The 26285-nt window shown below is 39.7% G+C and overlaps 1 protein-coding gene across 5 annotated transcripts in view; it reads left to right on the plus strand.

Annotated features, from left to right (window-relative positions):
* The window catches only part of ARL13B (ARF like GTPase 13B), a 73538-nt gene that overhangs the window by 13100 nt on the left and 34153 nt on the right, over positions 1-26285 (plus strand). For 4 of the 5 annotated variants that reach the window (XM_070786736.1, XM_070786726.1, XM_019966092.2 and 1 more), the window contains exons 2-3: positions 2179-2249; positions 14316-14565. The exons of the other annotated variant lie outside the window; for it this stretch is intronic. In XM_070786736.1, the coding sequence (XP_070642837.1) occupies positions 2179-2249; positions 14316-14565 (321 nt within the window). The remainder of the gene's footprint in view (positions 1-2178; positions 2250-14315; positions 14566-26285) is intronic. 5 annotated transcript variants of the gene reach the window in all.

The raw sequence follows: 26285 nt of genomic DNA on the forward strand, positions 1-26285 counted from the left end.
CCATGTCCAGTTCTAATTGTTGCCTCCTGACCTGCACACAGGTTTCTCAAGAGGTAGGTCAGGTGGTCTGGTATGCCCATCTCTTTCAGAATTAATTGTAATGAAGAAGTGAAGTCGCTCAGTCGTGTCCGACTCTTTGCGACGCCATGGACTGTAGCCTACCAGGCTCTTCCCTCCATGGGATTCTCCAGACAAGAGTACTGGAGTGGGTTGCCATTTCCTTCTCCAGGGGTTCTTCCCGACCAAGGGATTGAACCCGGGTCTTCCACATTCCAGGCAGACCCTTTAACCTCTGAACCACCAGGAAAGAAGAGTTAGTTAATTTCACTCACAAAATCCACAGTCCTCACCATGGCCTGCAAAGCCCACCTGATCTGGCTTCTGATGTGTTTCTAACCTCTTGTCTTTCTTCCCTGCGCTGCCCTGTCTGGGTTTAACCACACTGGCTTCCTTGCTGATTCTGGAACATTCCTACGTCAACACCTCCCAACACACGTGCCATGCCCACTGCCTTAGTGCCTTGGCCCCAATTGTGCTCTCTTTCCTTCCTTCAAGACTTTGCTCAGACTTCCCCTCCTTTCTCAGTGCGTCCTGCCCTGATCACCCTGTATAAAGCTTCTGTCCACCTCCACCTCCACTCTTGCTCCCCTTTGTTCCTCTCTATTCTTTTTTCTGTAATACTTAATCACCTCTAATATAGGATATAACCTGTAATTTACTTATTTCTTATATTTATTATTTGTCTCCTGCAACTAAAGTATAAGTTTAATAAGGGAAGAGTTTATCATTTTTTTGTTTTTCATTGTTGTTGTTATTTTAATAAGCAGGTGTCTCAGTACCTAGAACATGGGTGTATGGTATACAGAAAATGTTAAGTAACTATTTGTTCAATAAAGTCCAGCTCCAAGAAAGCCAGGCTTAGCCAGATGGAAAAAACCCTTCTTGGCATCTAAGTTCTATTTTTTTAACCTTTCTTGGAATGGCTCAGACGGTAAAGCATCTGTCTACAATGCAGGAGACCTGGGTTCGATCCCTGGGTCGGGAAGATCCCCTGGAGAAAGAAATGGCACCCCACTCCAGTACTATTGCCTGGAAAATCCCATGGACAGAGGAGCCTGGTAGGCTACAGTACATGGGGTTGCAAAGAGTCGGACACGACTGAGTGACTTCACTTTCACTTTGACTTTCTGGAATGATTGCCAGTGTACTGTACTTGGCAGAAACCCTGACTCCACTCCATGGGAATGTGGCCCAGTTATACTGTGAATTTTCTCTCTCTATTCCCAAGTGTGTGGTATTAATAAGTGGTCTCACCACTTGCTATACTAAGCAGTAGTTAAGCCTGGAACAGAAATGGGCTTTAGAGCTGGACTGAATTCCCAGGATACTAGGAACTGTGTGGTAGGTTTGTTCCTTTGTAACCTGTCCCAGGTTTAAGAAGTTCCTAGAAGGTAGGTCAGTTAGGTTCTGGTTCTGACTGTAACCAATTCATTGTCTTAGCTTATGACTCTAGGCTTATGTTTCTTCAGTTGTAAAATTGAAATGGATTGTGTTTTTTCCCCTTACTCTGTGAAGTTTAGCTATGTCATCAGAAACATTTTAAGTTTTCTAATTTAGGAACCCTCTTCTAAAATACATTGGCTCTTAGGTTAATAATCATGTTACTGTACTGTAAGATTTGTATTTGGTAAGGTGTTGTATATATAAAAACAATTGAGTGTACTAGTAGTGTATAGAACCTAACCTAATTCTTTTCTTACATAATTTCACTGGAAAAAAACAAACTTTTGCTAATGGTTAGAATTCAGTTAACTAGAAAATTGAGTCTTTAGATGTGATAAATAACTCATGTTCTAGAATCCATCTCTCTCTCTCCCTTTCTCTCTTCTTCCCTTTATTTCTTCTCTGCCCTTCAGGTTATCTGCTGTACAGTTTCTGTTTTTTTGTGCTTAGCAAAAGGATGGCACTTTACAGGTATTTTTCAAGAATTTTGCTTTTTGAATATATATTTTGTTCATCATTGTACCCCTTAGCATTCAGCATATTGACTTGTACATAGTAGTTGCTTCTTAAGTATTGCTTGGATGAATGTATTTGCCTTTATTCTCCCCCCCACCCCCCACCGCCAATATTTAATTCACTCAGAAGGTGATTTTTTTTAATTTTTATTATTTTAAGAAAGGTGACTCTTGTGATGGTGGGACTTGATAATGCTGGTAAAACGGCGACAGCGAAGGGAATCCAAGGAGGTAAGCTGAAAAAAAATTATTATTAAATTATTCTGATTTATTTATTTAAATTGCTTTATTACGTATTCGTTGGGTAGAGATATTGTGTACTCTATTACTTTATATTCTTAGTGTACTTGTGTCTAATATGGTGAATAGACTCTGGCTTAATAGTACCAGCCTGTTCTGTTTCAGATTTGAATGAATGCAAAGATATGGAGGCTCCTTGAGGTCTTTGATCAGCTAGGAGGAGTCATAGTTGTCTTCTAGCTGCTGCTGCTGCTGCTGCTAAGTCGCTTCAGTCGTGTCCGACTCTTTGCGACCCCATAGACTGCATGCAGCCTACCAGGCTCCTCCATCCATGGGATTTTCCAGGCGAGAGTACTGGAGTGGGGTGCCATTGCCTTCTCCAGTCTTCTAGCTAGTAGGAATGAAAAAGTGTAAAAAGGACATGCCCCTGCTATTAAGGATGCATATCGTCTACATTCTTTTGGCCAGAATTAAGTTAAAGAGCTACAACTCATTAAAAGAGAGGTAGAAATACAGATAGCCAGGACAGCTCTCTTTGTATCTCTTGATTTTTTTTTTCCAATATGATGTGTAATTTTTACAATTATGTTAAAGATACATTGAAGGGTTTTATGTCATTTATGTTACATCTCATTGAATGTATTTATTTAGTGTTAATTTAATGCTTTGTAACTATAATATAGAAGTTGCTGTACTAGTGAGTTTGTTGTGTACCCAGAAGATGTAGCATGAACCATGCATCTTAAGGGTATGAATTGGGAAAACACCTAACATGTATTTGTTCCTGAAAATAAATGTTGCGACAAAAGTTGCATGACAAATAGGAATTTTTACTTGGGGAAGTTTATGAAAGAAAATTGACACCTTGCAAAACTTATTGTTGGAAAAAAATGTTCTGTCACCCCCAATTCTGTTTTATAATGTTAGATACAAACTATATATTAATTTCTTTTTTTTTGGCTGCACTTTGTGCTGTGTGGGATTTTTAGTCCCCCAACCAGGGATTGAACCTGTGCCCCCTACATTGAAAGTACGGGATCCTAAACTTTGGACCACCAGGGAAGTCCAACAAACTATATATTATTGTTTGAAGCAGTCTTCTAAAGGCTTTTTATACCCCTCATGTGGTCACTTAGGTTATATCCTCGAAGAACTGTCACCGTCTAAATCAGGGGCACTCAATATATGTAAGCAAATTTGGGAAAACTCAGCAGTGGCCACAGGACTGGAAAAGGTCAGTTTTCCTTCCAATCCCAAAGAAAGGCAATGCCAAAGAATGCTTAAATTACTGCACAGTTGCACTCATCTCACACACTAGTAAAGTAATGCTCAAAATTCTCCCAAGCCAGGCTTCAGCAATACGTGAACTGTGAACTTCCAGCTGTTCAAGCTGGTTTTAGAAAAGGCAGAGGAACCAGAGATCAAATTGCCAACATCTGCTGGATCATCGAAAAAACAAGAGAGTTCCAGAAAAACATCTATTTCTGCTTATGCCAAAGCCTTTGACTGTGTGGATCACAATAAACTGTGGAAAATTCTGAAAGAGATGGGAATACCAGACCACCTGACCTGCCTCTTGAGAAACCCGTATGCAGGTCAGGAAGCAACAGTTAGAACTTGAAAGGGAACAACAGACTGGTTCCAAATAGGAAAAGGAGTTCGTCAAGGCTGTATATTGCCACCCTGCTTATTTAACTTAAATGTAGAGTATATCATGAGAAATGCTGGACTGGAGGAAGCACAAGCTAGAATCAAGATTGCTGGGAGAAATATCAATAACCTCAGATATGCAGATGACACCACCCATATGGCAGAAAGTGAAGAAGAACTAAAGAGCCTCTTGATGAAAGTCAAAGAGGAGAGTGAAAAAGTTGGCTTAAAACTCAACTTTCAGAAAACTAAGATCATGGCATCTGGTCCCATTACTTCATGGCAAATAGATGGGAAAACAGTGGCAACAGTGTCAGATTTTATTTTTTGGGGCTCCAAAATCACTGCAGATGGTGATTACAGGCATGGAATTAAAAGACGCTTACTCCTTGGAAGGAAAGTTATGACCAACCTAGACAGCATATTAAAAAGCAGAGACATTACTTTGTCAACAAAGGTCTGTCTAGTCAAGGCTATGATTTTTCCAGTGGTCATGTATGGATGTGAGAGTTGGACTGTAAAGAAAGCTGAGCACTGAAGAATTGATGCTTTTGAACTGTGGTGTTGGAGAAGACTCTTGAGAGTCCCTTGGAGCGCAAGGAGATCCAACCAGTCCATCCTAAAGGAGATCAGTCCTGGGTGTTCATTGGAAGGACTGATGTTGAAGCTGAAACTCCAATACTTTGGCCACCTGATGGGACGTACTGACTCATTGAGAAGACCCTGATGCTGGGAAAGATTGAGGGCAGGAGGAGAAGGGGACGACAGAGGATGAGATGGTTAGATGACATCCCCGACTCAATGGACATGAGTTGGGTAAACTCTGGGAGTTGGTGATGGACAGGGAGGCCTGTCATGCTGTGGTTCATAAGGTCACAAGAGTTGGACATGACTGAGTGGCTGAACTGAACTGAATTGAAATCAGGGGTTTGCAAGTTTCTTCTGTAAAGATCCAGATAATAAATATTTTATTTTTTTAAATTTATTTATTTTTTTGGCCAAACTGTATGGCATGTTGGATCTCAGTTTCCTAATCAGGGATTGAATCCATGGAGTCTTAATCACTGGACCTCCAGGGGAATCCCAGATAGTAGATACTAATATTTTAGACTCTGAGAGTCTTAGGGTCCCATTCCCAGCTACATAGTTCTGACACAGTGGTTTGATAGGAGCCATAGGTAGTATGTAAAAAATGAGCATGGCCATATTACAATGAAACTCTCCTTATAGACGCTAAAATTTGATGTGTTATGAAATATCCTTGGGAATTGTTTTGGAATTATTTTAAAATGTAAAACATGTTCTTAGCTTGAGGACCATGTAAAAACAGGTGGCTATCCAGATTTGGCCTGCAGTCCATGAAGCCTTATCCAAACATCCTCTCTTTTAGTCCTTCAAAACCTTAGGTTCAAGGGAACAGGGTCTAGGAACTTGCTAATAAATCCATCTGATTATTTGGATGTACTTAGCATATCCTCTTTCCATCAGGTCTTTTTTTTGTTTTTTTTTCCCTAAATCCCACCTCTGTATATCCGTCAGTGCATTTTCTGAGTTTAGAAAATGTTCAAGGTGTCATGTCATGAACAAAAAAGTCAAAGCTGCCTTCAGCTTCGAGCTGCCTTCTAACTGTTTTTGTTCTTCATTTTTATATACTCTTCAGCCTACTCCAGTGACTGATTTCTTACCTTATTTTTCTTTTCTAAAGAATCCAGTTATTAAAAAAAAAAAAAAAAAAAAAAGAATCCAGTTATATAGAATTACTTGGGAGTTTTCCTAGGATATAGGTTTAATTAAGCCTTTTGATGCCTTTGTTTTTTGCTTATACTGTTCCCATTTGCCTTATTAAAGAGAAATAAACTTCTCCTTAAAGACAGAATGTCTGCTTGTCTCTAAAGACCATCGTTTGTCATGTAGTCTCCTTTACGGAGTCCCTTCTGGTCTCCTACTGCCCTCACCCCTTATCACCACCATGAATACAGTTGACTACTACTATTTTTGTCTGCTCCTGTTTGTATATAATACCTGTATCAGTGCTTAATTGCTCCTCTGTTTATGTATTTCTCTACCTTCCAGACTATAATTCCCTAGGGCAGTTTTACTGGTTTTGGTGTCCCAGGTCAGTCGTGCCTTAGGGTATAGTAAGCTGTTTTCCTAAAACATTTCTCCCATGGCTTCTACTCTTTAGCTTACTTATGGCTCTTCTCATTTTTTTTTAATTAAAAGCAAATTTTATTGTATATTTCCTCCTTTCTTTTGAGATAATTTTCCTCTCTTACTGTATTGTGGTCAGCTAAATCCAAACCCTAGTGTTTCATCTATGATTTTATTATAGTTTCCTAATCTAAAAGTATTTTCCCTATCTTCATTTCATTCATTCATCTTCTCTTCTTCATGGCTGTCAAAGTGATCGCATTAATAGGATATAGGTTCGATTGTACTAAAAAGCCTAAAATAACAGTGGCTTAACAAAATAGAAATTTATTTCTCTCTCATGTAAGAGCACAGGCAGAAGTAGTTTAGGGCTGGCATAGCAGCTGTGTGGTATTAGGGACTCAAGTTCCTTTTCCTATTTGCTTTGCCATTCCTAGTATTTTCCCTTGCCAGCCTGGTCCAGGGTGACTCAATACTATGTGTGTACTTCAGTGAGAAGGAAGAAGTAAAAAGGATGAAAGGAGACTGTTCTCCTTTTTTTTTTTTTTAAAGTGTGTGAACCAGAAGCCACCATATCACTACAGTTCACAGGCTGGAACCTGTGGTATTCCAGAGCTGGCTCCTACTTGCTCATATTGGCTCATATAGTCAGTGAAAGCCAATTAGGTACCTCTTCGCCCAACTTTATGGTCAGGTGCCTCATATTGATAATTTCAAATTGGCCATAGTGGTAGTATTTACAGCATGAAAACTGAGAAGTACTATATATCAGACTATGTATCAGAGTTCCACAGACTCCAAAGCCAATTAAACATTTAACAGTGATAGCTTATGGTGAATGGTGTCAGATTCTTGGTCTCCGAAGAAGATTTAGCTTTGGGCTTGATCATTCAAGAGCTTTTGTGTGGCAGAGTTTTATTAAAGTGTGAAAAAGGGACAGAGAAAGCTTCTGACACAGACATCAGAAGGGGTTGGAGCGTGTCCCCCTCACTAGTCTTTCAGTTCAGTTCAGTTCAGTCGCTCAGTCGTGTCCGACTCTTTGCGACCCCATGAATTGCAGGAGGCCGGGCCTCCCTGTCCATCACCAACTCCCAGAGCCTACTTAGACTCATGTCCATCGAGTCGGTGATGCCATCCAACCATCTCATCCTCTGTCGTCCCCTTTTCCTCCTGCCCCCAATCCGTCCCAGCATCAGGGGCTTTTCCAATGAGTCAACTCTTACCATGAGGTGGCCAAAGTATTGGAGTTTCAGCTTTAGCATCAGTCCTTCCAATGAACACCCAGGACTGATCAAGTCTTTAGCAAGGGAATTATATACTTTTTAATTAATTATTACAACAAATCAAAAGAATGTCTCAAGGTTGTAAAATTTTACCAGACCCACTCCCACAAGTTACATTTTAGGATAACAGGGTTAGAATTTAATAATGGAAAGAACCTACCAGACCCACTCCCATAATATACATTCTAAGATATCAGGATTAGTCAGAAGGTTTTCCAGAAGGAGAAACTGTCCTCAAGCAGGTTACATTGTTGTTATGTAATTCCTAGTACAGAGTTTAAACTGAGTTGTTTGTTGTGTAATCATCAGTTCCTGGCTTAAAGAAAAAAAAACATTTTATGTGACTAAGACTAAAGAATGTAGAGAAAAAAAAAGTTTGTCCTTTCCTCCTCCTTGAGAACCTTAAACCCCTCTCTCCACTTCAAGAGCAGCAGACCCCTTCTCCTCTTTGAGGAGCCCGGACTGGGAGTTGACTCTCTCAACAATATTTACCACAAGCACACTATATAGAACCTGCTCTCATGGCCACTCCTAGGTGCCATGAAGACTGGGGATTGCCTTTTTTATCCTAAACAGCTATGGACTTAGCTAAAAATCCAGGATTTTCTGATTTTCCAGTATTATTTCCAAATAGTTTAAAGGAATATTTTGGGTGGGAAAATTCTTTGTGTAAATTGATGCCTAGCATTGTTGATATTACCATATCTTTATTATATTTTAGTTATTTATGTATATATTTCTTCTTTTTCCCTTTATGTAAGGAGTCTATTAGAACAAAAAATAGATCTTATTAATCTTTGTATATCTAGGACTTTGCATTGTACTTACCATATAACATAAGCTCCATAAACATTTATTGATGATGTATTTTCATTTTATCTTGAACTCTTTAGGCGTTGTCTTAACACATATACTTGACTGAAATCCTCAGGATTGGGGACCATATGTCTTTGTACACCTGGTTCTTATATGGTGCCTGATTTGTAATAGGCCTTCAATAAACAGTTACAAGCATGGATGGATGGTTAAATATAGGGAAGGACGGACATAAGGACAGCGGCTTCAGCTGTCTTAGCAGTCTGGTGTGTAGTATTGAGCAACTGTATGCTTTGTGCCAAGTGCTAAGGATACAAAGGTTGTTCCCAGGTATTGGGAAGGTAAGGGCTATTGTGAAAGCCAGCAAGAAGACAGAATGTTATGATAGATGGTGTAGGTAATACTGAAAGTAGGAAGGAATCATCAGACAAGGATTTACAGAAAAGATTGTAACCTGAACATTTAGTCTTGAGTCTTAAAACATGGAGTCATGAGTAAGAACTACAGAAAAGAAGAGAGAAGTTGGGGAGGGTGTTCCATGTATCAGAACAAACAGGCTTTTAAAGTTCTGTATACCTGAATTTGAGTCTTGACTTTGTCTACCATAGAACCTTGAAAAAATTACTTAATATGAATTGGCCTCCTGGGAATATTGCCATTATTTTATCTGTGCTTACATTGCTCTCCTGTCTGGAATGTTCTCCTCCCTTCTTTATTATAATTTATTTATCTTCTAAGACTTCAGTCCTATTTCACTTTCTCTCTGAAGCCTTTCTAGGCCACAGCTTATTGCTGCTGCTGCTAAGTCACTTTAGTCGTGTCTGACTCTGTGCGACCCCATAGACGGCAGCCTACCAGGCTCCCCTGTCCCGGGATTCTCCAGGCAAGAACACTGGAGTGGGTTGCCATTTCCTTCTCCAACGCATGAAAGTGAAAGGTGAAAGTGAAGTCGCTCAGTTGTATTCGACTGTTAGCGACCCCATGGACTGCAGCCCACCAGGCTCCTCCATCCATGGGATTTTCCAGGCAAGAGTACTGGAGTGGGGTGCCATTGCCTTCGGCCCCTCCTTATCTTTTTGCTCTTGAATGCACTTATTTGGGGTGTTATAACAGAATACCATAGGCATGATGGCTTAAACAACAGGTATTTCTCACAGTTCTGGAGTCTGAGGTCAGGGTGCTTATGTGGTCAGATACTTAGTGAAGGCCCTCTTCTTGGTATACAACCATCTTCTCACTTGTATCTTCATGTGGTGCAAAGAGAGAGAGGAAACAAGCTCTCTTGTGTCTCTTCTTATAAGGGCACTAATTCCATCATGGGGGCTCCATCCTTTTGATCTCATCTAAACCTAAACCAGAGATGAAATTGCCAACATCTGCTGGATCATTGAAAAAGCAAGAGAGTTCCAGAAAAACATCTACTTCTGTTTTATTGACTATGCCAAAGCCTTTGACTGTGTGGATCATAACAAACTGTGGAAACTTCTTCAAGAGATGGGAATACCAGACCACCTGACCTGAGAAAATCTGTTTGCAGGTCAAGAAGCAACAGTTAGAACTGGACATGGAACAACAGACTGGTTCCAAATTGGGAAAGCAGAACGTCAAGGCTGTATATTGTCACCCTGCTTATTTAACTTATATGCAGAGTACATCATGCGAAATGCCAGGCTGGATGAAGCACAAGTTGGAATCAAGATTGCTGGGAGAAATATCAATAACCTCAGATATGCAGATGACACCATCCTTATGGCAGAAAGTGAAGAAGAACTAAAGCACCTCTTGATGAAAGTGAAAGAGGAGAGTGAAAAAGTTGGCTTAAAGGTCAGCATTCAGAAAACTAAGATCATGGCACCCAGTCCCAGAATTTCATGGCAAATAGATGGGGAAACAGTGGAAACAGTGGCACACTTTATTTTTTGGGGGCTCCGAAATCGCTGCAGATGGTGATTACAGCCATGAAATTAAAAGACGCTTACTCCTTGGAAGGAAAGTTATGACCAACCTGCTGCTGCTGCTGCCAAGTTGCTTCAGTCTTGTCCGACTCTGTGCGACCCCAGAGACAGCACTCCACCAGGCTCCCCCGTCCCTGGGATTCTCCAGGCAAGAACACTGGAGTGGGTTGCCATTTCCTTCTCCAATGCATAAAAGTGAAAAGTGAAAGGGAAGTCACTTAGTGGTGTCCAACTCCTAGCGACCTCATGGACTGCAGCCTACCAGGCTCCTCCATCCATGGGATTTGCCAGGCCAGAGTACTGGAGTGGGTTGCCATTGCCTTCTCCAATGACCAACCTAGACAGCATATTAAAAGTAGAGACATTACTTTGTTAACAAAGGTCTGTCTAGTCAAGGCTATGATTTTTCCAGTAGTCATGTATGGATGTGAGAGCTGGACCATAAAGAAAGCTGAGCACCAAAGAATTGATGCTTTTGAACTGTGGTGTTGGAGTAGACTCTTGAGAGTCCCTTGGAGTTTAAGGAGATCCAGCCAGTCAATCCTAAAGGAAGTCAGTCCTGAATATTCATTGGAAGGACTGGTGCTGAAGCTGAAACATGGGCACCTGACGTGAAGAACTAACTCATTGGAAAAGACCCTGATGCTGGGAAAGGTTGAAGGCAGAATGAGAGGGGACGACAGAGGATGAGATGGCTGGATGGCATCACCGACTCAATGGACATAACTTTGAGTAGGTCCCATGAATTGGTGATGGACAGGGAAGCCTGGCATGCTGCAGTACATGGGGTCACAAAGAGTCGGACACAACTGAGCAACTGAACTGAAACCTGATTAATTCCCAAAGACCCCACCAGTCCTTATACCATCACCATTGGGGATTAGGGTTTCAGCAGGTGAATTTGGCTAGGACATAACCAGGTAGTTTATTACACCTTCACACTGTTCCCTCCAGACTTATTTACAGAACATATAGGTTCTTGTGTTATTTCCATTAATATTATGTCTCTCTGAAGTGTACTGGATATTCTTTGAGGGTAGCAACCCTATTTTATTCATCTTTACATTTTAATACCTAACAAGGTTCTGGTACTGTGTAGGTATTCTGAATATGTTATTTCTCTTATTTCTTCCTCAGGACAGTTGACTTATTTTCACTGATAATTTTGGGGTGGGGCTGGGGGAGTACCTTTCAATTTGTACTTAAAGATAGCTGTCTGTTTTAACTGTGAAACCAGTTCTGGTCTGGACTAGATCCATATTTTTAAATGTCTAGTATAATTCTGTTTTTGGCATATATGTCTGCTTATATTGTTTCTAAACTTGCTTTTTTTCTCCCTCTAGATAAGGCAGGTCTTTGAAAAATGTGACTTGTGATTGTCTTAATTAACTTTCTAGGGAGCTGTCTAAACTGTAGTAAGATGCTTGCTGAGAGGCAGTGGTACATTGCAAGTCTGTTTCTCAGTCATGTCTAAGCCTAAAAGCAAATGCCTTTCAAATTTATTTTTGTAGTAGCAAATGTTTTGCTGAATGTGGGAATAATAATACCCTCTAAACCAGTGTTGTTCAGTAGAGCTGTTTGCAATGATGGACATGTTCTACATTGGCTCTGTTCAGTAGGGTGGGCCACCAGTCTCATGTGACTCTTGAGTACTTTAAATGTAGCTAGTACAACTGAGGAACTGAACTTTTTATTTAAGTTTTATTTAACTTTGAAATCCTCATGTAGTTTGTGGTCACTGTATTGACTTTATAAACAAAGTTCAGGGGAGTAATATTTGTTGTGAATTCCATGATGATGTGGAGAAGGAAATGGTAACCCACTCCAGTATTCTTGCCTGAGACATCTCATGGACAGTGGAGCCCTGGCAGGCTGTAGGCCTTGGGGTCACAAAGAGTTGGATACAGCTTAGCAACTAAAGAATAACAACCACAGTGGTGAGCCAATGGAGGAGACAGACATGAAGTCTGAACTCTTCTCTGTAACCACTGAGTCACTTGCATCTGTTAATTGCTCATGCGTTCTCTCTTGCCATGCTTCTATTTTTGTTTTGTTTTCCTACCTCTCTAAAAAGTGACTGTCAGTCTCATTTTCAGTCAGTTCTAGAGACTTTTGCAAAGATGAATCTCAGTAAAGGACTACTTTAGTCATCTCATGGCTTAGAGGGTAAAGAGTCTGCTGCAGTGCGGGAAACCCAGGGTCGATCCTGGGTTTGGAAGATCCCCTGGAGAAGGAAATGGCACCCCACTCCAGTACTCTTGCCTGGAAAATCCCATGGATGGAGGAGCCTCGTAGGCTATAGTCCATGGGGTCGCAAAGAGTTGGACACGACTGAGCGACTTCTCTTTCCTTTTTCCTTTTTAGTCATCTCAATTATGTTATTGGTCTGCTGAAATGCCTTCCGTGGCTCCCAGTTCTCTGTCTTCAGAACCCTCTTCAGTGTACATTCAGTATTAAAGATCTGCTCCAACTACAATGTTTAACTTGTTTATACATCTTGCCTTTTCCATTTCCGTTACTTAGATCACCGATCTGACTGTTTAAATTCAACCTAGCTTTAAGGTCTAGGTTTCACCTCCTAGGTCAAGGCTTGAACCTAGTGATCTTTTTAATCTCTTACTGTCATTACCATTCCTTGGCAGTTATAATTGTATATATCCTGTACTTCTTTGTGCTGTCATATGCAGACGTGCAAAGCAATTTAATTATAATTTATGAAAATATCCTGTATTCTTTTCTTATATAAAAAAATAAAATCTACTCTTTACATTTACAAGCTGTCCTTGAAAGTTTCTTTATTCCAATTATAGCTTTTATTCAGTTAATTAAAAAAGAATGGTCCCATACTGTTCATTGTTGTCAGTTGCTAAAGTTGTGTCTAACTCTTTGTGACCCCATCAACTGCAGCATGCCAGGCTTTCCTGTCCTTCACTATCTCCCACAGTTTGCTCAAACTCATGTCCATTGAGTCAGTGATGCCATCCAACTATCTCATCCTCTGTTGCCCCCTTCTCCTCCTGCCCTCAATCTTTTCCAGCATCAGGGTGCTCTCCCCTGAGTTGTCTGTTTGCATCAGGTAGCTAAAGTATTGGAGCTTCTGCTTCAGCATCAGTCCTCCCAATGAATGATCAGGGTTTATTTCCTTTAGGATGGACTGGTCTGGTCTCCTTGCAGACCAAGGGACTCTCAAGAGTCTTCTCCAACACCTCAGTTCCAAAGCATCAGTTCTTTAGTGCTCACCTTTCTTTATGGTCCAACTCTCACCTCCATACATGACTACTGTAAAAATCATAGCTTTGACTATATGGACCTTTGTGGTCAAAGTGATATCTTCTTTTTAATAAGATGTCTTAAGTTTGTCATGGATAGAGGAGCCTGGCGAGTTACAGTCCATGGGATCGCAGAGAGTCAGACATGACTGAAGTGACTTAACACACAAACGCTAGGTTTGTCATAGTTTTTCCTTCCAAGGAGCAAGCGTCTTAATTTTGTGGCTGCAGTCACCGTCTGCAGTGATTTTGGAGCCCAAGAAAATAGTTTGTCACTGTTTCCGTTGTTTTCCCATCTATTTGCCATGAAGTGATGGGACCGGATGCCATGATTTTAGTTTTTTGAATGTTGAATTTCAAGCCAGCTTTTTCACACTCCTCTCACTTTCATCCAGAGGCTCTTTGGTTCTTCTTTGCTTTCTGCCATGCTCTTCATAGCTTCTCCCATTGTTTGGTTGTTTTAAACTATTCTTTAAATGTTTAGTTTTTCTTTATAACTCTACATGGGTTGTAATGGTCCCTGGGGATGGCCGTGGTGTTGAAAGTTGAAATTTTTATTTTTTGTAACTTGGAGAATCTGTAACCTTAGGCAAAGGTTCATTTGTTTATTCATTCTACAAATACTTACTAAGTACCTGTTATATTGTAGGCATTAATAGGACCTGGGGTTATAGCAATAACAACAAACAAGCAAACAAAAAGCCCTGTCTGCAAGGAGTATAAATTCTAGTTGGATATTTTATAGTATCTACCTTTCCTCCAGACCAGTTTGCTTAGATGTAATGCTTATTATGTAAACAAATAATAAACATTCTATTTAGTACTAATATATGATGAATAATAATACACTTATGCCATTTTAAGTTGTGAAGTTAAATTAATGTTATTAATTTGAAGTCTCAAGATTCTTTTTCTTTATATCATTTGAAACAGAATATCCTGAAGATGTAGCTCCTACTGTTGGATTTTCCAAAATTGACCTTAGACAAGGAAAGTTTGAAGTCACCATCTTTGACTTGGGAGGTGGAAAAAGAATTCGAGGAATCTGGAAGAATTACTATGCTGAGTCCTATGGGGTAATATTTGTTGTGGATTCAAGTGATGAAGAAAGAATGGAGGAAACAAAAGAGACAATGTCAGAAGTGCTGAGACACCCTAGGATATCCGGAAAGCCTATATTGGTGTAAGTAATGTTGGTGTTGAACTTCATGGTGGCTCAGACAGTAATGAATCCACCTGCAGTTGGGGGAAACCTGGATTTGATTCCTGGATTGGGAAGATCCCCTGGAGGGGGGTGTGGCAGTCTACTCCAGTATTCTTGCCTGGAGAATCCCCACAGACAGGGGAGCCTGGTGGGTCCATGTGGTTGCAAAGAGTCGACACAACTGAGCGACTGAGCTTGCGCCCGGTGTTATTGTAAACATAGAAGCAGCAGCATTAGTCACTAAAGAAATCTCCCTAAGTTATAAAACACTGAAAAAGTGTTGTCACACTCTCACATAATCAGATGTATGTAATTTACTGGGAGTTGTTAATATACCAAGGCTTTGTTATAATGCTGTCTGTAGGGATTAAGGGCAGAGGCTATGTAATGAAAAAATCTTATAATTACATCTCCTGGATTTTCAAACGTGAACTCTTTGTTTTCTTTGATAATTTACTCTTGTCAAATTTTGCAGATGGTCTAATAATGAGGTTGTAAAATGTTTTTCAATTTATTTTCCTCTTTTGGTAACATTTAGGTTTTGCCTCTTTTTTCCTTGCGTATTCTTGTTTGAAACTTACTTAGGTGGTTTATTTTTCTAATGCCACATTGATTTCTCAGTTTTTACTTTTGTATTTCCAAACTGAGCATGCGATCTGTGTCGTTATCAGCGTGTGATCTGTGTTGTTATCAACTTAGTCATAGGCTTAGCATCATTTTCTTCAGCTGCTTAAACATTAAAACAAAATTAAACGACAGAGCCTTTTTGCACCGTCTGCCCTCATAGCGTTTCCGGAGAGTAAACACAAGGTGGTGCTATGACTTAGAGACACAGTCGAGTGAAAAGTAGTTGAAATTGCTCTTAAAATTGGGGTAAGTGGTATGTGTGCTCTTGCCTTCTTGTCCTTTTTCTCGTTCTCTTGCATTCATAACTAATGATTGAAAAAGAAAAAAAAAACACAAAAAACCAAGCAACCTATGAACATGGTTAAATGGGAAAGTGTAAGCAAACTGTCTCTGTGGTCCTCAGTAATAAGTGAACATTTTTAAATGAGGCAGTCTGAAAACTCTGATTACAAAAAATAAAATGTTATTGTGCCATTTATTGTTAAGCTTATACTATTTAATTTTTATACTTTTAACCAATTAGAGAAGTTATTTGATATATACAATTCTTTTATTGAATCTGAAAGAAACTTTAATAGACTTGTATACAAAGAGTAAACTTTGTTGAACCCCATAGGCTAAATTAGTCTCTACAAATGTTGAAGCAGAGAACCAGTGACTTATAAAGAGTACTAACAACTGATGTTCATTTGTAAGATAATTGAGTGTGCTTTTTAACCCAGTAGTCATTTATTTATTCTTTTTTTCATGTATTCTTTCATGCCTTTATTCACTCATACAAGTACTAATTCAACAAATATTTGTTAAGCATCCACTATATGCTAGGCATTGTTCTGGTACAGGGATCCATTTAGGTATAGGGATACATTTGAGAACAGCAACAATAAAACTCCATGTGTAATCTCGGGAGCTTACATTCTTGGAGGTGAGACACACAATAAATGTAATAAATAAATTGTACATTAGGTGATAAATATATTGAAAACAAAACAAGTAAAAGAAGATCAGCAATCCTGTAGTGGTGGTGGTGACGGACATGTTACTCTTAAAATAATCATAGTAGGTCTTATTGAGAAGATGACACTGGAAGTGAGTCAGTCCTGCAGATGTATGTGGCAAAGCCCTGAGGCAGAGGCATGCAATTGGTAAATGTCTGCAGTGTTTACTGTATGGTTTGATAACTGTCAGCAAGATGCCTGCTTTCAGCTCGGTCACCTCTCTTAGCTAGTGAATTTGCAGAATTGGAACAAAGGAAACAATTCACAACTGGAATGATTGCTCCAAATTACAATTTCACTGTCAGTGAGATCTCACAAAGACATGAGAATTAGTTATAGATCATATAATATGTTTATGAAACAGAATGGTTCACCATCTGAACGGTTTTTCTTAAGGGAGTTTTACAGCTGTAGAATTTTTGTTAATTAGGCTAAAGTTTTGAGATGTGTGTGCTTCAAAAATGTACACAGTTTACCAGAAAGTACATATTCTTAGTAAATTTAGAAGATGTAAGAAAGAATGAGGATAAAAAATGATTGGCCTATCATGTAAAGCCAACCACTGCTATCATTTTGATGAGTTTCCTGTGCATATTTTTGTAATACGTGTAATATATGCAGTGTTCATATAATATATACAATTTTCTATCCCATTCTTTTTTCTGTTTATAAGTCCCTCTTTAATTTCCACCTAAGTCCCATATTTGAAGGTCCTCCTGTTTACCTTTCTGTCTCTGACCTACAATGTTTGTCTTATTGATGTTACTGTTTTAATATTTGAGTCTCTCTACTGCTCTCTATTCTGTTTGATGTTAACTCCTTTCAACCTTTGTTCACTTCTCCCTTGTGTTACTGATTACTCTCCAGACCAGTCTCCCTGCTAGCATCTTGCCTGTTCTCTAAGCTCTCCTCTACACTGAAGGCAGGAGCCCTTTTATTTGATATTTTTCAAATCATAGAACTGGTACATGCTTTCATAAGTGAAACAATGCACGAATAAAGTACGTAAGAGCTCCTTTTTAAATGCAGATTTGGTCATTTTACTTTTCCTTAGAGTCCAGGTCCGGAGAAGGTGATGGCACCCCTCTCCAGTACTCTTGCCTGGAAAATCCCATGGATGGAGGAGCTTGGTAGGCTGCAGTCCATGGGGTCGCGAAGAGTCGGACACGACTGAGCGACTTCACTTTTCACTTCATGCATTGGAGAAGGAAATGGCAACCCACTCCAATATTCTTGCCTGGAGAATCCCAGGGATGGCGGAGCCTGGTGGGCTGCCATCTATGGGGTCACACAGAGTTGGACACGACTGAAGTGATTTAGCAGTAGCAGAGTCCAGGTTGCCTTCATAACTCCTTGCAAATGGGAAAGTCTGTTTTAACTGATAATAACTCTAGCATATAATAGATATGGCGTTGCAAAGTAAGTGGAAAGGGCCTCCAGTAGAGCCCTACTAAAGTCCATGCTCTGGGCTAGTGTGTATGGAGATGGAGGAAAGGCTACCTAAATTAAGAGGCTGGCTACAGTGCTCCTTGTTGCACACAGCTGCTTCCTTCCTGCCCACAGCTGCTTCCTTCCTGCCCATGGACGTCTGGACTTCTTAGGTGAAAAAGGCAGTTATGGCATCTAATGTCTTTTGCTTGCTGTTTTTCTGAGCCTCAACTAGTGGATTTAGGATCTGCAAAGCCTCTCAGAACTCAGTTCAACCCCTTGATAATTTTTTCTTCCCATCCTCTAATAATGAGCAGAGAACAACAGACCTCTAAGAAGATTCAGTCCTTCAACAGAAGGAAATAAACTGGAAGAGTTACCAGTAAAAACAAAATTACAGATTGGTAGAGCAGGATTCATTCATGCTATGAGAGGCAGAGTAGATGACAGTGACAGCAGGTCCTGGACACTTCTCCAGCTCTGCCTGACTTGATTCTGCATACTGGTCTGACAGCGTGTGTTGTTGCACATAAAGTCTCAGTCACATTTCATTTTATGTCACGGACTTGAGGGTTCTTGGGAAAGGTCAGAATCATAGATCACTAGGCTTCTGTGCTTTATTAGCTTGGAAGTTCTGTTTGGCAGTTATATAGTATTTACTTCTTAATCAGCATAATATTCTAGTCAGATCTCTGAAATAAGTGGTAAAAAGTGAAAAAACATGGGTTTAGAGAGAAGATGGAGAGTCTAGAACCTGGATTCTAAGAGCTATTGTAAATTTGTTTATGACCCTGGCAAGTCACTTTACTTCTTTGGGCTTAAGTGGTTAAATGCTGTGCTGTGCTTACTCACTCTGTTGTGTCCGACTCTTTGTGACCTCATAGACTGTAGCCCACCAGGCTCCTCTCTCCATGAAGATTCTCCAGGCAAGAATACTGTAGTAGGTTCTCATGCCCTCCTCCACGGAATCTTAACCCAGGGATCGAACCCAGGTCTCTTGCATTGCAGGTGAATTCTTTACCAGCTGAGCTACCAGGGAAGCCCTAATGGTTAAATACCTCTCCTTTAATAAAAGTATCTGTAAAATATTGTATTCAGCTGTATATTATAATGTGAACCATAGTATGCGAAGAATCCATTTCGGTAAAAAGGTGGAAGTGATTTGTATTTCTTCTAAAGAAATTAAAAACAGATTTGATGTAAATATCTGCTCTAAGATATTAAATGTTACCATGTTATCATGTTAAGCTGTGTATTTACCTAGAATAGAAAGCTTTTTTTCTCTCATATCTATTATAGAGATTAATTTGAACCTACACTCTGATTGGGTTTCCTTTGTGGCTCATCAGTAAAGAATCTGCCTGCCAATGCAGGAGACGTGAGTTCAATCCCTGGGTTGGGAACATCCCTCAGAGAAGGCAATGGCAACCCACGACAGTATTCTTGACTAGGAAAACCCATAGAGAAGCCTGGGGAGCTACAGTCAGTCCATGGGGTCGCAAAGAGTCAGACACAACATAGGGACTAAACAAAAACAGTGTACTCAGATTAACTAAGGTTTGAAATATATTATCTACCCTCACATTCCCCTCCACATACACATGCTTGCTTTAACCATTTATAACTTATTTTATTAAAAGCCCTACTACTACATAGTCAGATAAGAAGATATTTCCAAAGAGAACAAGTAAACAACGTATGCAGTTGTATAAATAGCACTGAAATCAGCAGTAATTTCAAAATTTAGGCTCAACATCCACCATAGAAGTTTTGTGTCAATAAAACAAGGCACTGTTTGTTGATTCCTTGCGACTGAGCTGGGAGGTATTTTAAACATCTGAAGTTGAAATTTTCAGCAATCCAAGGTTACACTAATGTTATAAGACGCATGTTCTTTCTGTATCTCTTGTTTGTAATATAGTCTTAAATGTTGCCCCTAGAGCGAATGTAAATTACCCTTCACTTTTTGTGGTTGAATCTTCTAATACTGCCAACTGAAATAACTCTGGAGATCCACTGCCTAAAATTTCCTCCCAGAGTAATAACAACTCTTACTTGTGTCAGCACACTTGAACTCTTGGAATGGTGCCACCTTCTCCTTAGGTACTCTCTGCTTTTCTGTGGAGTTATATCACCTAACTTAACTTTTAGTCAAACCTCATAAATTAGATACTTCACAACAAAAGTGTTAAATGTATAGGAGTTTCACTCAGGGAAGAAAACATAATATCTCTTTTATAATCTTGATTAGATGTTATGAACATTTCAGGGAAAAAGAATATTTTGACCTAGAGGTCTTTGCACCATGGATGGCTTCCCAGATCCTCTGTAATCACGTACACAGTTCTGAGTGCTTGTGCATTTTTCTTGAGAGCAGATTCTAGCTCTCTTCAAATTCCTGAAGGATTTCATGACCAAAGAGGTTAAAAAAAAATGGCAGTGAGTTTTTATATTAGGAGAAACAATAACCAGGATTTTATCATTTTTTGATAAGGGGATTTTTCAGCTTCTATATACCAGCTTCTATATACCTACTTGACTCAGCTTTCTTCTAGACAGTATTACGGAAGACTGTTAGTTTGAGTGGTATTTTTTTTCTTGTAAGTGCCCAAGAGAAGTTAATTAGGTTGTGGGTTATTCTAATACTGTCCTTAGAATTTAAGTCAAATGTACTTTTACAGAGTTATAGTTTTCAATGAGAAATAGGAGAACCTGGCTCCTTTGTCAAATTCTGGAAACCCTTAAGTATGGGAGTGGGGACAACCTATATCATTTAATCACTTGATCTTTAGTTGTAGTGGTGAGTCTCTTAATTTACTGTCTGAAACCTCTACTCACCTTATAGGGCCCATTGGCTTAAGATTTCTTTTCTTTCAGTGGAAACTTACCAAGCTGTCATCTTCACCAACCTTATTTAGTTACACTGTAGACTTACCTCTGCATTACCTTGCTGAGGGCCACCTTTCATCTCTTAGGGCATCCAGCTTCACTAGTAGCAGCTGTAGTTTACAGTAAAGCTTCTTAGCTGGTTGACTTCCCAAGTAATTTATGCTCCAAGAACCCGTAGAGTTTCCTATCCTTTCCTTTCCCTGTCCCAACACACTCTATTATAAAACAAAACGACGAAGAAAAACCTGTTGCTTGTTGTTAAGCAGCAAGATGTTATCTAGGAATCACCTGTGTCAGCATCAGACCGGGCTATATTTTTTAGAGTGGGGCCAAGGATGCTTCTATTTTTTCCACAAGTTCTCCAGGTCTCTCTGACGCACAACAGAAATTGGGATCTACTGGTATAGGGGAGAGCACGGGCTCTGGAGTCAGCCAGGCCTTGAGTAGGTTACTTAATCAGCCTGAGCTGCTATGTTTCCACTTGTAAATAAGCATTTTAATATTTGTATTACATGAATTCTGAAATAATGTATTTAAAGCATCTAGGGCAGTTCTTTACTAGTGTTCTGTGCATGTGATTGTGGAAATGAATAGTTGCTGTTGATTGCTGATATGTGGTGCCCAGGTAGATTGAATTAGGAGAGCTAGTTTTAAAGTATCTTGTGTGATTTCAGGCTACATGAAGCTTTTGATTTACAGAAACTGACATGGCTTAGTAAGAATGAGTCCAAGTGCTCAAAGTAGTTTTCACTATTTTTGTTATTGCATACTTTCTGAGCCAGTAGCTTCCGAATATTATGCTTCTAATGCTTAAGAATTTTTTCTTATTTTCTTATTAAGGTAATTTTAAGGAAAAAATGGCTACTTTGAATATGTGTTGTATGTGAATAAACAATATATTCAGCAGCTAATTAGTTAAATATGTTGTTTTTGTTGCTTAATAGGATGCTTTTGAAGTATAACAATGAAATTGTATGTGGTATATCAGTTCAGTTCAGTTGCTCAGTCGTGTCTGACTCTTTGCAGTCCCATGGACTGCAGCACGCCAGACATCCCTGTCCATCACCACCTCTCGGAGTTTACACAAACTCATGCCATCCAACCATCTCATCCGCTGTCATCCCCTTCTCCTCCTGCCTTCAATCTTTCCCAGCATCAGGGTCTTTTCAAATGAGTCAGTTCTTCCCATCAGGTGGCCAAAGTATTGAAGTTTCAGCTTCAACATCAGTCCTTCCAATGAACACCCAGGACTAATCTCTTTTAGGATGGACTGGTTGGATCTCCTTACAGTCCAAGGGACTCTCAAGAGTCTTCTCCAACACCACAGTTCAAAAGCATCAATTCTTCGGTGCTCATCTTTCTTTACGGTCCAACTCTCACATCCATACATGACTACTGGAAAAGCCATAGTCTTGACTAGATGGACCTTTGTTGGCAGAGTAATGTCTCTGCTTTAAAATATGCTGTCTAGGTTGGTCATAACTTTCCTTCCAAGGAGCAAGCATCTTTTAATTTCATGGCTGCAGTCACCATTTGCAGTGATTTTGGAGCCCCAAAAAATAAAGTCAGCCACTGTTTCCACTGTTTCCCCATCTATTTGCCATGAAGTGATGGGACCGGATGCCATGATCTTCGTTTTCTGAATGTTGAGCTTTAAGCCAACTTTTTCACTCTCCTCTTTCACTTTCATCCAGAGGCTTTTTAGTTCTTCACTTTCTGCCATAAGGGTGGTGTCATCTGCATATCTGAGGTTATTGAGATTTCTCCTGGCAGTCTTGATTCCAGCTTGTGCTTCCTCCAGCCCAGCATTTCTCATGAAGTACTCTGCATATAAGTTAAATAAGCAGGGTGACAATATACAGCCTTGACGTACTCCTTTTCCTATTTGGAACCAGTATGTTGTTCCATGTCCAGTTCTAACTGTTTCTTCCTGACCTGCATACAGGTTTCTCAAGAGGCAGGTCAGGTGGTCTGGTATGCCCATCTCTTTCAGAATTTCCCACAGTTTATTGTGACTCACGCAGTCAAAGGCTTTGGCATAATCATTAAAGCAGAAATAGATGTTTTTCTGGAACATTCTTGCTTTTTCAATGATCCAGCGGATGTTGGCAATTTGATCCCTGGTTCCTCTGCCTTTTCTAAATCCAACTTGAACATCTGGAAGTTCACGGTTCACAAATTGCTGAAGCCTGTGATGTATGTACTATATTGCTGTCCTATGAATCTTTCTGTGGTTGTCTTGTATTAAAAGGAGTATGTTCAGATATAAATATTACTATAGAAAATTGCTATTTTCTGAAACCATCTGTATATAATTATGCTAGTGAATAATAAATAGTACTTGATTTTCTTAGTTTTCATGATAAACAATTTAGGACCAATTATAAACAAGTATCAGTAAGGCACTACATAAAAGGATATAACACAGCTTTAGAAGGGACAGAAGAAATACATCTCACCACCTGATTAGCTGGGGAGTTTATCATTAAATTTATCTTTTTTTTTTTTTTTTTTTTACCATCTGAGCCACCAGGGAAGCCCTAAATTTATCTTTTATATATGTTCCTTAAACATTTGAAATTAAAAGATGTTTACTCCGTAGAAGAAAAGTTATGACCAACTTAGCATATTAAAAAACAGAGACATTATTTTGTCAACAAAGTTCCTTCTAGTCAAGGCTATGGTTTTTCCAGTGGTCATGTATGGATGTCAGAGTTGGACCATAAAGAAAGCTGAGTGCTAAAGAATTGATGCTTTTGAACTGTGGTGTTGGAGAAGACTCTTGAGAGTCCCTTGGACTGCAAGGAGATCCAACCAGTCCATCCTAAAGGAGACCAGTCCTGGGTGTTCATTGGAAGGACTGATATTGAAGCTGAGACTTCAATACTTTGGCCACCTGATGGGAAGAACTGACTCATTTGAAAAGACCCTGATGCTGGGAAAGATTGGAGGCAGGAGGAGAACCGGATGACAGAGGGTGAGATGGTTGGATGGCATCATCGACTCAATGGACACGAGTTTGAGTAGGCTCCAGGAGTTGGTGATGGACATGGAAGCCTGTTGTGCTGCAATCCACGGTGTCACAGTGAGTTAGACAGGACTGAACTGAACTGAAACATTTGAAGCTGATCTATAGGAAACATTTTTGTTTCTGCTTATGCTGCTCCTGCTAAGTCACTTCAGTCGTGCTGACTCTGTGCAACCCCATAGACAGCAGCCCACCAGGCTCCGCTGTCCCTGGGGTTCTCTGGGCAAGAACACTGGAATGGATTGCCATTTCCTTCTCCAGTGCATGAAAGTGAAAAGTGAAAGTGAAGTCGCTCAGTCGTGTCTGACTCTTCGCAACCCCATGGACTAAAGCCTATCAGGCTCCTCCATCCATGGGATTTTCCAGGCCAGAGTACTGGAGTAGGTTGCCATTGTCTTCTCCACTGGTAATTATGGTAACTAGCAATGTATAAAACTCTTCAATTTCTTTATATTTTATAAATTAAAATTATTTTATAGTGTTAGGAGATACATATACACACACATACATATTGATATTTCTCTTCTTCCTTAATCCCATCAGGCTTTTAGTTTATAATTTTGCCCCATGGTTTTCTAAGGAAATAAAAACTATCATATAAGAATTGTCTCATTTTTCCCACAACAAAATTTGCTCAGTTATCTGCTTTTATTCCTAACCTTACCTTCCCTCCTATAATATGGAAGATGTGTTGTTGCTCCCATCTAAGGTTAGCTTCTCCATTCTTACTCTAGATCCCACCCCTTTCTACTATTGTATGTTATCCCTTCCCTTTCTTATACTGAGTTTCTCTCCCTGGACCATTTCCATCAGCAGAATGTGCTCTGGTGTTTTGTGGTGTATTATGGAATTTTTTGACTCTATATCTCTGTCTGCCTGTTTTCTCATTTTTATAGGATTCTATTCAAAATTCTGGAAAGAATTGCCTGTAGTGAATCTGTACATTTTTATATCGGATTCTTTCCTCAGCATACTCCATGTGTGCTTCCTTCCCTGCAGTTCCTTGAAACTGCTCTTGTTGGAGTCAACAAATTATGTTGCCAAATCCATTGTTACTTTGCTGTTCTTATTTTACTTAAAATTGACTATTTCCTCAACTTTGGGGGTGTTTTTAAGCTTTTTATTTCCTCAACTTTGTTTTTCCTTTTGTTTTTTTAATTAAAAGTCTTTATTTTGTATTGGGGTATAGGTGATTAACAATGTTGTGATAGGTTCAGGTGAACAGCAAGGGACTCAGCCATACATACACATGTATCCATTCTCCCCCAGGGTTTGCCTGGTGGCTCAGATGGTAAAGAATCTGCCTGCAATGCAGGAGACCAGGGTTTGATCCTGGGTCAGGAAGATCCCCTGGAGGAGGGCATGGCTACCCACTCCAGTATTTTTGCCTGGAAAATATCCATGGACAGGGGAGCCTGGTTGGCTGTAGTCTATAGCGTCTCAAAGAGTCGGACACAAACGAGCAATTAACACTACAACTATTCTCTCTCAAACTCACCTCCATCCAGGCTGCCACATAACATTGAGCAGAAGTACATGTACTATAACTGTTTTTCTTTAAATACTTTTGCATTATAGCATCCTTTTCTTGGTTTTCCTCCTACTTCTTTGATGGTCTCTTCTCAGTCTCCTTCATAAACTCCCTTTCTCCTTTACATATAAATTTTAGAATACTTCAGGCTCTTTTCTGGGCTTCCAGTTTTTTGCATCTAGATACTTTAGAGACCTTATTTTACTTACTCAGATGACCCAAATCTATAGCTTTGACATCTCCCAAAAGTTCCTCCTGATGTAACTGGTATCTTAGAAACCTTCACTTAAAACATTTTATGGTCATTTCAGACTTTCTTGGTCAAGATAGAATTTCTTGATTTCTTCCTCACCCATAGTTTTGAAACCTTCATCTCTGTCTTTTCTGATTATAAATGGTATTATAATCCAATCAGATTGGATTATAGCTTTTAAATCTATCACATTTTAGTCTAATTTTTTCCCCATCACTGCAACATGGTATGTAGTAATTAAGAACGGTTTCCTGGAATCATATTGCTTAGGTTCAAATCCCAGTTCTCTGTACAGTTTCTGTGGCCCAAGTTAGGTTACTTAACCTTGCTGTGCTTCAGGGTTCTTATTGGTAAAATTGTAAAATTATTAGAACAATGCTGGGACATAGCAAGTATGTTGTTTATCAGTCTTGAGTATTAGTATTGCTGATTCCAGCATCACCACCTGCCCTCCCATTCTAGCCCAAACCTCCATCATCTCTTAACTGGGACTATTGCATTAGCCTTTTAATTGTTTTCTATATGTATGTGCTAGTCCTCTATTCACCTGCCCTAAATTCCATTCTAACCCATTCTCCTACAGTAGATGGGATGATTTTTCTCGAACATAAATTACATAACATTATTCCCAGGCCAGAAACATCCTGAGGGCTTTGCACTCATTACACTTGCTGGAAACTTCCGACTTCCAGAGCTTTACATCTAGCCCCTGCTGACCTTTCTTAACCTCATCTCTTACCTCACTGCTCTTTCCCCACTGATACAGCTGTATTGCTTATTCTTCTTTGAATGGAGTGAGTTATAGTCTCCTCAGGGTCTTTGTACTGTTTGTTTCATATGCCTAGAGTAAATGTTTCCCTTGTCTTCACCACGTAGATCTTCACTTACATTACCTTTTGGCGAGGCCTATATTGACCACCCAGTCAAAAGAAGCCACTCTGACAG

Source organism: Bos indicus, chromosome 1 (genome assembly GCF_029378745.1).
Source record: "Bos indicus isolate NIAB-ARS_2022 breed Sahiwal x Tharparkar chromosome 1, NIAB-ARS_B.indTharparkar_mat_pri_1.0, whole genome shotgun sequence".
NCBI classification, from domain to species: Eukaryota; Metazoa; Chordata; class Mammalia; order Artiodactyla; family Bovidae; genus Bos; species Bos indicus.